Source organism: Oxyura jamaicensis, chromosome 2 (genome assembly GCF_011077185.1).
Source record: "Oxyura jamaicensis isolate SHBP4307 breed ruddy duck chromosome 2, BPBGC_Ojam_1.0, whole genome shotgun sequence".
Taxonomy (NCBI): domain Eukaryota; kingdom Metazoa; phylum Chordata; class Aves; order Anseriformes; family Anatidae; genus Oxyura; species Oxyura jamaicensis.
The window spans coordinates 19342586-19356616 of record NC_048894.1 but is presented as its reverse complement, the minus strand read 5'-3'; the positions used below and the strand labels follow the sequence as shown (position 1 = coordinate 19356616).

Sequence of the window (14031 nt, the reverse complement as noted above, 5' to 3'; positions counted from 1 at the left end):
GGGGAAGAGAGAGATGCATGTAATCGTTTTTGTAATTTTTTTCAGGTATTTTTAGCAGCAATGATGTAGCAGTATCATTTCCAAATGCAGTATCTGGCTCAGGATCTAGCACTCCCGTTTCCAGTTCTCATTTACCTCAGCAGGCTTCAGGCCACTTGCAGCAAGTGGGAGCTCTGTCACCTTCAACTGCGCCTTCTATAACTACTGTTGTTGCTACAACTCAGGTAAACTATCACAAGAGTTTAAGTTAGCAAACAATGTTACTGACCCGCTTATTTTCAGTGTTATGAGAAAACATCATTTATTTGGGAAACAGGTTAATAAACGTATTTGTTGTGAAAATGTCATTACAGTGGCTAGAGTTTCCCCACAATATTACATAGTTCTGTATCTGTAGAATACATAGATTAAAAAAAAAAAAGTCCATGGAAGTATGTAATGATAATGATTATATCAGGTAGCCCTAAATGCTGGTTACAGTTCGTCAGTGCTCCAAACAATGTCTGTTATCAGAACAGAGTGTTTTAAGAAAGGATTTAGAAGAGGAAATCAGGTAACATTTTTGAATGTTTTACGTAAATAAAATAATGTTGGTATCAATTCAAGGATGAACAGGTTTATTTGGGAGATTTGAAAAATGGACAACTAAAGCTAGCCCTGGCAAAGAGGAGGCCAAAGTTGGCATCTTGATAGCAAATGGAAGTTGACAGACACAACCATAGTTTTGTATTTGGAAGGTCATACAAATGAAGATATATAGGTTGTGTTTGCTGAAGGGTTAAGGGAGGAGGAGTGCAGAAGGAAGTGTGACACGGTCAAAGTAATGAAACAGAAAAAATATCTTAATGGTAGTATTTTGGATGAATTTAAACGAGACAAGATTACATTCGTGAAAGCCATGGAGTATGAAGCTATAGCTGTAGAGAGCCAACATGATTAGAGTAAGTATGAAGGAATACTGTACTGGGCATAATGGTTCTTGTATTTTGTGTTTCTTGTATTTTTTGTTTTCTGTTGGGAATCTGTTTTACAACTAATATATCAAATGTATCTTTTGGTGTGTGCATACAAGTCATCAATTTTTAATTTAGAGAAACTACAGTTTCTATAGACTTAAAATAATGGATATAAACTTGAAACCTGTGTGTTTGTGTGCACAGGGATATGTGTAATAGCTATATAGCAGAAATGCTGTATGTAGACAACTGTAGAATGCATTTCAATATCAAATGACGCTGTTACATATAGCAGGTAGTACATACTTTAATTCTTCTGGATTCATTTCTGAAAGAAATAAGCCTTGTGTTATCCCATTTGTCTGTGTCTGATTTCTGTATCATAACTTTGGAAACAGCTGGCTAGCTTCACCCAAAATTGGGTGACATCTCTACAGAAATTGATAGAAACCATTTTAAGGAAATAAATTAAGGAAAAAAAAAGGGGAGAAAAAACCAACAGTGCTTTTGGGAAGAGCTAACGTAGCATTCCTGAAGGAAAGTTGTAACCAACTGGAGTTCCTCTTAATCTTTTTTTTTTTTTTAAATCAAAATCTATTACATAAAATAAGACATTTAAAATAAGCAGTCTGGAGATGAGCAGAGAGGTTGTGTCATAGTTTAGTAGTTGATTAAAAAAAATAAACAAGTAGATGCTCATCTCTCGCAGTGGAGAGTTTTCCATTGCAGTCTTGGAATGATCAGTGTTGTGGCCTTTTGTACAGTTCAACATACTCATAAATGATCTGAGAGAAGGAGGAGGAACAGAAGTTACGTTTGCTGATTGTACTAGGTGATGCAATGAGCTATCGTGAGGTCAACTCAAACTCAAAAATGCTGAGAGACCTCACTGCCCTATGTTGACAAAATGGTGAGAGGGCAAATGAAATACATGTTAGAGGGAAAAGAGTTCAAAAATCCATTCAAAACAGATACAGTAGACCTGTAAGAGGGATGGTAGTGAACAGTGAGTGACAAAGAACAGCAACTTTATAAGAAATGAGTAAATAGGGTAGGACTCCTGGCCTGAAAAGCAGACGCAGATAGAATAAGCCAGAGGTATGTAAAATCAGAGTTAACATGGAATAGGTAAATAAGCAAGAGCTGTACACGGTTGCTTTCTATTTGTTAAATTCTGATAAAGGATAAATAGATGAAAAAAACAATGGGACAGAACCCATATCCTGTTTCCCAACTTTTAGGACTTGCAAACCTAGATTTAGAACACCTCTGCCATTAAAAGAGGCTGAGGGAGCTGGGGTTGTTCAGCCTGGAGAAGAGAAGGCCACGGGGAGACCTTACAGCGGCCTGCCAGTACCTAAAGGGGCCTACAGGAAAGCTGAGGAGGGACTCTGTGTCAGGCGGTGTGTTGATAGGACAAGGGGTAATGGCTTGAAACTAAAAGAGAGGAAATTTAGATTAGATATTAGGAAGAAATTCTTTACTCAGAGGGTGGTGAGGTCCTGGCACAGGCTGCCCAGAGAAGCTGTGGATGCCCCATCCCTGGAGGTGTTCAAGGCCAGGCTGGATGGGGCTTTGGGCAACCTGGTGTGGTGGGAGGTGTCCCTGCCCATGGCAGGGGGTTGGAACCGGGTGATCCTTAAGGTCCCTTCCAACCCAAACCATTCTGTGATAATGATTCTGTGATGAAATACCAAGCAGTCCTCTGTGGTGTGAAAGTGTCTTTTGTTTCATGCTAAATCATGATGACCACGTGTAACTTTTGTTTTTCCTAGACTCTGGGAATTTTAGCTCCAGTTCATGAGGTCCTTGCTGGTATTTGATCGGACTCAGTCAAGAGAACCTATTTTACTGTTCAGTAGTTTTTAAGTCAAAAGAACCGTTTCACCGTGCAGCTATGGACATGACTGAATATGCTTCAAGGGTGGGGGTTTGCCTACTTAGATCCGCGAGGTTTCCTAAGAACGCTGCATTGGCTGACTGGGCTCTTGTGGGCGCATTATCAGTGTTTACCCACCTCTTGACCATGAAAGTCTTCAAATAATGGTGTGCTAACGTATTTTTTGTGTAGTGCTCTAATTAAAAATCAACCAAGATGCTAGGCGTACCTACAGTGATTACAAGTTAAGGTAAGCTTGTGCCCCTATAGAAGGTAAAAGGTAATGGTTTAAAAGGTTGGGTTTATTTGAACTGTTAGTTAAGAAAGAACTATGCTCGAAATCTGATTGCTCAGCTGTTTGGTCAGCATGACTGATGTGCACTTGGAATAATACTAAAAATTGGAATAGCGTCAAATATATGCTGTTAAAGCATACGCCTCTAAGACTTGGTTTAAGTTCTGTTTTTCTATTAGGCAATTGTAAATTATGATTTTGGGGAGATCATAAATTTGACAAATCTTGATGTATTTTGTATCCTCTTTTAATTTTGGGGTTTTAGGAAATTCCAAAGAGAAAGTCTTTGGGGGAAAAATGTATTTCCATAGATTGAGTCTCAAAATTGGCTGTTTTGACTAGGAGGCTGTGGTAGACATCTAATACAGAAAATTTTACTCATAGCATTAGAAAAACTTGAAAGCAATACTACCCTGCCTGTATTGTTGAATAACGGCTGTGTCCATATAAAACTGAAGTGATGAAAACCCAGAAAAGTAGTACACCCCCCAGTACTGCTTTTTCCTCCAGCAACTAAACACTGAATTTAAAGCTTACATTTTTCCTTTTTTTGAAATCCTGGAATTCTGTTTTTTAATTCTTTGATTCTGTTGTCTGCTAGGATAGGACAGTGTGCTTTTTGTTTGTTTTTAAGACTGGCCTCATTGTAATCACCTTTTCTTATGTATCTCACTTTATTCTGCCGTCATCCCACCCATAATTTTTATTCCAATCTAATAAATTCAGAAGAGATGATTAGCTTGTGTTCCATGCTGTGCCATAACTGAATTTAACTGCTGGTGTTTCTCACCAGCTGGGAATCAGTGGCCCACTAGCTGGAAGTGTGTGTGTGTGTACATATATATATATATATATATATATATATATATATATATATAAGAAAAAGACATACAGGAGAAGAATGCACAGCCCACACAAGGATTTGTTTCTGGTTTTCCGTGAGTTGATCCTCTCTGTGTGCTTGTAGGTGCTGCCTGTTTTGCATGTAACAGTAAAATACTCTCACAAACTACTGTCTTTTCTCTGAGAAGCATGTCTTTAACTTTCACATGAAAATCAATGTGTGCTTTGTTGTTAAGAAAAATCACTTTCGTGCATTTTGGTTTGGATATGGTTTTAATTTTTCCTCGTTAAGCCAAGTCACGCTTTATACTGACACAAGGTTCTGTGCTCAGCTTTTATCTCAAAGATTTCCTTGTTTCATACTTGATTGTATCAAAGATGGTGGTTAGCCTATTACACTGTTCTGTAACAGCCTGCTATACTGCACTTTCTGATAAGCTATTCTTAGTGATTAATATATGTTTATAACAAAAGTAGTGACCTAGGTGCCCCAACATCTTTGGTATTGTACAACAGCATTTGTTATCTGCTTGTCAGGAAATGGTGCTCATTAGAATAACCTAGTTTAGTTTTATTTTTTAAATTAGTTTTAGTATATTATGTGTTTTGTAGTGAAGGCGATGCTTGCTGCTTCGGTTGAGATTGAGATTGGTCGAGCTGTCTATTCTTTGGTTACCCAGATGAGTGGAACTACCCAAGTAGTGCCCCACGCCCATGTATTTCTGGGCTCTGTGCACACAGAATCAGTATCAGACTACAGGAATGGAAGTAAAGGTTTTTTGACAGGGCTTTCTTCCAGTCATTGATTAATTTCTCGGACTTTATTCTTTTAACAAAAAATGCATCTTGTCATCTAATATTAGTATTTCTAGTGTAAGTAGAGTATGCACGTAGTGGTTTCTTTACAATAGAGCCTTTTATTTTCAAGATCTGTAGCTAATCTGCTCTGTGGTGCTGGTATTGTATGGGTCAGTAATGAATGATCTTTAGGTTATAGTAATCATGGTTTATGCAGAAATTATTTTCAGAATTTCATTTTTGGAAGCTGTGGTCAAATTGCAACTTTGGATTTCTTTTGCTTCCCATGTGACCGTGTCTAAGGTTCAAGTGATTGTAAGAAACAGAACCATGGGGCAGTTGGAAGCAGTATTGCACATCCGTGACACTAACCTGTTTTACAGATATAGTCCAAAGGGTTATTTTCTGTTCCTTAGGACAGAGAGAAAAATGTTATTGCTAGTAAAGTCTGTCTTTTCTCAAGCTGTTTTTCTTCCTCCATTTTTCCCCCACTAAGTATCCATCTCTTACTTTATGCACTGTGTTTCCTTGACCACAGAAGCAGCTAACAGAGGGAAGGAAAAGAAGCATCTGTAACAGCAGTCCTTGTGACTTGCACAGGGATAGGGAGATTGAATAGCTGCTGTTCATGACTTCAGTCCAGGATTTAATTGTGGTGGTGTGAGAGGTCCACTTCAGCATAGCGTAATAAACTACCGCCTCGGCGGTGGAGATGTGATAATTGGGAAGGTAGTTGCTGCTACTCAGTTGCAATTCTAAGTGAAATAAGTTTGCTTTAATCACTTCGATTATCCCTGAAGTCCGTTTGGCTTTGCTCCCCTAGGAGCAGTAGGAAAACAGCAGGGTTTTCTTTAGCATTCATATAGTGGTGGTTATCCTCCTTTGTGTGATCCAGCCTTTAGAGAGAGATAAGGCTTAATTTTTTCAATAGGTTTGGAGTTATTTGTTAACAATAGAGGAATGTGAAAGCTCAGGAATCCTAAGATCTTTTCAGATGCTGAATGTATGGCAACTGATGTTTCAGATGCTGCTGTCCTGCGGTTTTTATTTTCTCACTTTCTGAATTACTCTACTCCCTAGTTTTGGATCTGCGTTAGCCCCCTGCTCTTTCTCTACACCATTAGTTTACACTGTTTTTGTATTTCCTATTTCAGTGTTTTTTCTTCTGTCACGGTTCAAGTCTGCTCATCATTTGGTATATTTTCAAGGCAACCTTCTCCTCTTCCTTTTTTTTTTTGAAAAAAAAAAAAAAAAAAAGAAAAAAGAAAAAAACAGAAAAAAAGGAATGCTGTTCTTAATTCTTGTGCCAGCCAACAGAGGTTAGGAGCGACTTCAAGCGCAATGCTATTGATGCCTTCCAAAACCGGGGTGCAGTGTTCTCTGTAGCTGAAATTGTGATTAAATAAAAATAGGGCTTCAACAAGTAGTCCTTACTGAAAAGGCACTTTTATTGGGCAAGTCTTCAGAAGGCAGATTTGACATTTTTGTAGGACAGCATAACGCACCTGGCCTGACTGATACTGTTACAGGGTTTTCAGTTGTAACAACAAATCCTGGATGTCATGTTCTCAAATTCAGTATGGCCAATGAAGATACTCCTCCTTCTCTTTCTGTATCCCAGTCTTCCCCAGAGAAACATACCCTCTTTCATATTCTTCTCTAGTTATTTTTTTAATGTTCAGCTTGAAGTAAATGTGAGGAAGGGAAGAAAGTTTCAGGATAACTGATGTGTGCTAGAGCTCAGAAGGTAAAAGTGTAAGTCCATTTAAATGAAATTCCTGGGCCATCCTTTCTGTGGGTGCTCTAGAAAATGGTAGGTCTGTTAACTGTCAGTGCTTTAATGAGCTTTTCTTCAAGGGTAGAATAAAAACATGAAAAAGGACAAACTGTCTTCAGTCGTAGGATGCTGTGACATGACAGACGTGATAATCTCAGACTTCAAGTAACCTGCACTAGATGGTTGGTTGCTTAAGTGGGCATCCTGCTTCAGTCCCAAAGGTACACATCACAGCCATGCGGAATGGCTGAAGTTAAGAATTCCGTGTAATGCTTGTATGGACAGCTTTGGGTCAGAACATCTTAAAACTAGAAGTGTTAAAGTTATCTCAACAGACCTATTTAAATAGTATAACCCTTTCTTGCTGTGCAGGATAATTTATCCTAGTTATGGTAAATTTAGCTATGCAATCAATGAAGACTTCCATAACTTGGGAAGACCCTTATGTTGTTTTTATATTTCTTCAGGTCAATTTCTGAAGTCTGTTTTCCTAATATAGAAATAACTGATGCTGAATGCTTGAATAGCTGTTATGATGTCCAGAGTGCAGTTATAAAGAGCAGAGATCTATAGAGCAAAGCCTAGTGACTTGGATGGGTCCTTTATACTGTATAACAGTTATTTGGGTGGGTGCCTTATAATGAAACCTCTTAACCCTTAGGAACCAGTCATTTATGTAAAGCACTGATAGCGCTTATGATAGTATGTTGATTTTTCTTATTTTTTTCCAAAATATGTTACCTCTGGTGATCATGACATCAGGTCATGCCAGGCTTTTCCTTTCTTTGATAATAAATCATATATACGATCTTTCCTGCAGATAAGCAGTATGATCTGGTTTTTGTTTTTAAATCTTTCCAAAGATGATTTGCTTTAAATTTAATGTGAGTGGTAATTAAAAATAGAATAATAAATCATCTCGTAATTATGATACTGTGTGGTTTAAGCAGCATGCTTCCAGAAAAAGGAAATCATATCCTTAGAGTGATACTATAATTCTCTAATAAATAGACGTGGTAGATACATGAAAACCACTTAACATATTTTATGTGACTATCAAAACATCTCTTGGTGATAAGATCTCTCAGAAGAGGCTGCTAGCCGTGGGGTCGAAGGTAAAATATCAACATGTATCATGGAGTGTTTGGATGCGGAGATTACTCTGTTCTCTTTATCTCTAAACTTAAGGAAAAAGGGAAAAGCAGCAGCAGTGCATCCAGAACAAAAAGAAATCATTCTTAAAAAAGTACGCTGCTCATCCTTGGGGCTCCGCCACAGGAAGCTGCCAATGCTGGTAGATTTAGGAAGTGTTCTAAATGCATCCCTCAGTGTGCTTCACACAGAAAGGGGTTTGGTATTGTGGTGTAAGTTTTCAGTACAAAACGATGGTTTTCCTTCCCAAACCACTAAACCATGTTTGTGTCACAGCCACTTAAATTTAAGAGACAGAATCAAAAAATGTAAAAAGAAGGATGCTAGTAAAGATTTGTCATCTCAATTTTGTTGGTCACTTAAAAGCTGGTTTAATTCTTTGTTACTTCTAGGCAAAATGGGTAAAAATCTAATTTTCTTTTCATTCAGTCTGACTGGGGATTTTTGGGGTGGGGGTGGAGGAGAGTAGCAAGGAGGAAGAATTTACAGCCAGAGGGAAAATTCCTTCTAACATGTGACTCAACTAGAAGAACAAAGGGATCATAGTTGCAAGTAATCTAGCCCAATTAAAATCCTTTTTATATTCTCCCCTTGCTTCAGTGAGATTGCCTTCACGTACACTTATGCAATACCCAGGTAGCCTGAGAGGCAGTTGCAGGATCTTGCGCAGTGCTGCATGCTGAGACAACTGCATCAACGTTTCGGGCTAGCAATAAATGTTTTCTGCCTTCGAGCTGAAGCTTATTTAGCTTGGCTTATCTGGTGCTGCTGTAGCAACCATCAGTCTCCAGGCAACTGAGGCACATTGACCTCTTCGTTGAACTGAGTGTAGCACTACTTCAATTTAGCTGCCTGAGACAATAGTAATGGTGGTGAATGTGAAAAATGTGAAATTTTCTAGTCTGCATGCAATGGAAAGAATGATGATTATAAAAAATATTAGATGAGACCAGTTGTTTAGCTTTGACTTGAAATAGATTGCAAGTTTATGTAGTACATATCCTTTGTTACAGGCTGCAAAGTTCATTGTTGAGGCAGCGTCCTTACAGGCCTTGTGTAAAATGTTGAGTATCGTGCAACCGCTTTTACACAGCAGCAATTCTGCTGCTATAGGTGTTCATTTCATCTCTTAAACTGCAAAGACTGTTGAGCTTTATTTAGAAATTTGCAATGTCAAGATGTGTGAATAAAGAGCTAATGTATTGTTACTATTTAAGAAAATACAATCTTGAAGGTAGTTACTTTTCTCTCAGATTCATTATTTAGGTATTACGAGTGTATCTCACTAAATTGGATTTCTTTGGGATACTTGTGAAGAAAAGAGATTACCCTATGGGCATGTGGGATGGCTTCCTAATCAAGTCCTTCTCTCTGCTAGTCAATATGAAAGTGAAATTGGGATTCCTGGCGCACAGGTTGGTGTTCTTAAGGAAAACAGGCTCGTGGGCAGAGTGCTGCTTCCATTGTCTGTGTAGAGCACATCCAGGTTAAGTGCTGTGGAGACAGAGGTGGATGGAAAGGATGGAGGAACAAACTTGAGGTAAAGGGGATTTGTGTTGAAATGGCAGCTATGTCGTCATTTAGTTTGTGCAGGAGGTGGAGAGATCTCAGTTTTATCTTCGTAAAGCCTCCTTTTGCAGTAAAAGGGGGGAGGGGAAGGGAAGAGGGAGAAAAAAAAGTTTCACTTGTAGTGAGGTAGCTTTCTAGTAGATTTTTTTTTTAGAGGTCTATTTTTCAATATCTAATTCTTAAATTATTTACAATGGCCTAAAATTTTCCAGAGTATCGGGCTTAGTTAACGCGAAAGAGACCAATAAACTGGTTCTACAGTTGAGGTTATAGCTTTTTCCCATTATGGGAAGAGAGGCCTTCTACCCATGTGGTTTTTAATGACTTGATGTGCCCTTGTTGTACAGTGGGCAGAGGTATAAATTAGTTTCTGTAGGTGTGCCATTAATTTTTCATTTTGCCTTTCAAATCCCACTGAGTTTCCCAGTTGCATTCATTCATGCCTTTCTTGGCAAGTATTTGAGTGCTCTTGTTTGAAGGTTAGATGATTTCATTTAATTGAAGGATTTATTTGTACATTTAATCAAAACAATTGATTCTCAAAGACAGTATTTGATTATTTGCTTGTTCATAAGCAAGAGGTTTCATCACAGTTAAAAGTCCAAAGTATTTATTTCTGCTAGTAACGTAAAAAGTAATAATGATGTTAATAATGTATCCATTGCTTTTTATTCAAAGATATCACAAAACCATTTTCTGATTTCCTTTTAATTTCTCCAGCATCGTAAGCTTTTCTGTTAACTCTTTTATTTTAGTCAATGATTTTTTGTGTGCAGTCCAATTAATTTCAGAAAATTGCACCTTTATCGCATCTGTTAAAAACAAAATAAAACCCCACAAAACTTTAAGGCCTTTAATGTCCTTGACAGTAACGGTGGCAGTATGGGATCGGTTATTTTTTCAATCCCAGTATTCCTTTTGGGGAATGAATGAGTAAAAAGTCATAGTAAATGTTTGGGGTTGATTCATATTGTTGATGTATGCGTGATGGCAAATGAGGTGAGATTAGCCATAAAAAGTTGTGTGCAGTTCCTGCTTTGTCATCAGCAGTGCTGTAGGCTGTTTTTGTCAATAAGTCAGTATGATAGTTTGCTTGAAAGTTAATTATGTCCAACCAATAAATAATTAAACAATTAAATTCAGAAAGTATAAAGAAAGCATTGGTTCAGTTGAAATACATATCAATGTTATTTATGATGCTGCATTTTAAAATTATTCTGTTGTACTATTCATTTTGAAAAGTCCTATGATGGTTTTCAGAAGAAACTTGGAAACAGTGTTGTATTCAGGATTTTCTTTATTGTCCTGAATTCTATCTGTATTTCTTGGTGTGTATATATATAAAAAAAATTGTTTAGGTATGTTTTTCCTCTGGAAGCAAGGTCTAGATAAGATTTCTAAGCATTTTCTATAGTTGTGGTGAGTTGATTCAAGAGTTGAAATGCAGCAGTTGATTTAGCAGAACTCTCCCTTGGGGCTCCTAGAAATTTTAGTGTATTGTTGCAGTTAACTGCGGTCTGACAACCCTTACGTAGGTGTGTATTGCCATCCCATATGAAGAGTTAACAGAAATCAGAAAAGGCAAGTAATGTGTAGCAGTGGTTCCCCCCTACATCTCTTAAATGAAGTTAAAGAGGGTACCAAAGGTACTGAAAGAGTAAAAGGACCTGATAGCATATTCTTCCATTGCCTTGGATACCTAAGAAAAGCCAACTTCTACGTGCTCCACACAGTGTGATCGGCTTAAAAAAATCTAGGGATAAAATAACCTTTCTTTATTCAAATTAAGCTAGGAGACACAAAAGGCCAAGTTGCTTTTGCAGTGATCACATGATAGGCAAGATCTTTCCGCTTCTCAAGAATAGCAGTTAATTTGTATGTCTGTATATTATCAGTTTTTGTTTAGCATCATGTATATAGCATGAATACATTTCAATATCTAATTTTTATTTCAATGTAGGTTTTAATTTTGCTGATATTTTTCACATAAACATTACTTGCCATTGACCAAAATACATTAGTTCAAGGTGACTTACAGAAAAAGCATGCTGACCTTAATATTTGGTCAAGACCTTGAATTTCCTTCCATCTTTCATGAAGCTAATCAGTTGCATGGAATTGCACTAGTAACATCTTCCAAAAAGTGTAGCAGAACAACCCTAGAATATTTAGCTTGGAATTTCAACTGCATTGATTATTTTATACTCTTTTCAGAAGTAGTTACCAATATAGTTTGTCGAAGTTTGCTTGGTTTTGGTGATACCTAGTGCTCTTGATTTCTTCAGTTTGTGTTAATAGGACTTGTGAGTACTTCTGTGCTTTCTATTACAGTATCATGCCATGGTTTAAAAAAATAATAATTTAAAAAATAGTAGTATGATTAATAAATGTTATGACCCCCAAGCACATTAATCTGGTAATCAAAAGGGTATAGTCAATGCAAGAGCAATTATACATTTTTATTATAAATGAGAAATAAAAATGTCCTTTTAAATTATTCTCGACAAATATGTATTGGCTGGAGTAGGTAATTAAGTAATGTCTCTAATTTGAAAGAATCATCGTAATATAATGCAAAACTACAATTTAGCAATGACTGTTTTTACAGCGGAAGGGAAAAGGTATGTTGATTGGATAGAAGCTGATTAAGAAGCTGTCTCGGAATTGGTTGTTGAGGCCATCCTTGTTGTCCTATCATGAAAGGAGGAGAGTTCAGTAATGGTTTAACTACAATTAAATCCCTCCCCTTTCTTTATGGAAACTCAACTGTAGGCATTTCAGCATTAGGCTAAACAATGGTTTTGAATATGTTAAGCCTCTAACAATTAGGGTGCAGTTTGGGGCATTGAATAATGTGGAATGATGCAATTGAACCTGACAGCTTCAACAGTCAGCCTACTCATGGGACCTGAAAGTTGTTCACACTTGGTTTCATCTCTCATCACACGCTGAGTATTAAAACCTTACTGGTGTGGAGCTGAGACAGAAATGAGGCCTGTTATCAGAAAATATTTCATAGCATAGAACTTGAAAGGAGCAGGGCAATTGGTGTGCTCCAAGGTTCTCCAATTTTTGAGACCTGATGCAATTGCATACAGCTAAGCGTTGTTGCATCCGACCCCTCCCCACCCTTTTTTTTTGGCTTAAAAAATATTTAACTTTTTGCATGAAGAAATTGTATTCCCTGAAAAATTAAAGAAATGTCCAGTTACGAATGCTAATACAAAACTTGATATTCACAGTATTGTATATAGTAAAATACAGTTTTGAAGTCATGTAAACACTAGAGAAATACAAAAATATTTAAAATATTCCCCAGGATATTGATATGTACTAGTTAAATCTAGTTAACTTGCAAATGCAGTCCTTTGATTAGAGGAATACCCTCTCCTTCCTGCAGGAGAGGAAGTGTTTTTAAGCGTCCATCAAATACTGGGCATTTATTCCTATTGCAGTCGGGCACTCTGTGAATTACAACGTATCTTCTTTCTGTGCTGCTCTGCTGCTTATTGCTTTACTGATTTATTGAACGTGCCATAAATGAAAGCAGTGTATTATATACCTCTTGATGGGCTTAAATCCTTCTGCTAAAATCTTTCTGAGAAAATTTGCAGCCTTTTCAGAATACCTCCTTAGCAGTCTCTTTATTAGTTCGTACGTTTTGATCGTGCGTTGTGTTGACTGTTTAAATGGACTCGGTTGAAACAAAGACTGCTATGCCTTTAAAAGTTCTGGATTTTAGAGCATGTTTCAGTCCTGTGACCTTAATATGTATTGACAGGATGATTGCGCATTTTTAATAAATGCTTGCTACAGCTTGTTTCAACTGTGAGTGAAACATGAAGCTCCTATTTCACCTTTAAATAATGTAGTACTCCTCCACCTTCTCTACTCTCCTGTCAGATGAAGTTGTCACATACATAAAAAGCTTCACAAATCGTTATTCTTGTCATTTTACATTGCCATTTTAAAAAGTATTTCCATTTTTTTTTTATTTACCTCTGGCTTACTCAAACAATTTTACTAATGCGACTTTTTGCTTGGAGAGCTGCACGGGATCCGTGATGTCACCACAACTTCTGTACTTCCAGCTTGTTGTGGGACACCGTGGCTATTACTTTAAAGCATAAACAGGGGTTAAGTTTAGGGTGAACCACCACTTGTGAAAAAGATCAAGTTCTTAGATATTGTTTAAATCATGCTAAGTCTTTTGATCTGTTATATCAGCCCACTTGGCAAACATTGTTTAATTCCTTTGATGTCTTCTGTTTTGTGATGTGATAGTTACTCAACAGACTTCAGCAACTCCTTTCAAGATACTTTGATACTTTTTAGAAAGTTCTTAAAGCTATTCGGGCATGTTTCAGTCAAATAAATGTCTGTTCTCCTTGCTGATTATAGCTGCCCTGCCATTATAAATTAATATATATAGTTGTTATTGTGCAGTTTTAAGCAGCCTTACAGTGAATTACACAGAATGAGAGTAAAAATACTGCGGCCTCTGTGTAACATGTGAGCAGTAAAGTTACTAGAATTAAGAGAAATCTTTTATAGGAATATGCTAAAGCTAGACACAAATAACATTACGCTTGTAGTTTAAAAACTAGCAAGCTACATTAGAATTTGTAATCACAACCTGTTTATATTACTGAGTGTATGAAGATTTTTAATTTGCTAGCCTTGTCTCTTAGCCTTGTCTCTTAGATATGGAAGCAAATAATGGCTGTATCTTAACGTGCTGTTCTGTAAGATATCTTCAGTG

At 37.1% G+C, this 14031-nt stretch overlaps 1 protein-coding gene across 8 annotated transcripts in view; it reads left to right on the top strand.

The window, feature by feature from the left end:
• Positions 1-14031, top strand: part of MLLT10 (MLLT10 histone lysine methyltransferase DOT1L cofactor) — a 122451-nt gene that overhangs the window by 88450 nt on the left and 19970 nt on the right. For all 8 annotated transcript variants that reach the window (XM_035317296.1, XM_035317302.1, XM_035317299.1 and 5 more), the window contains one exon: positions 46-224. In XM_035317296.1, coding sequence (XP_035173187.1) covers positions 46-224 — 179 coding nt within the window. The remainder of the gene's footprint in view (positions 1-45; positions 225-14031) is intronic.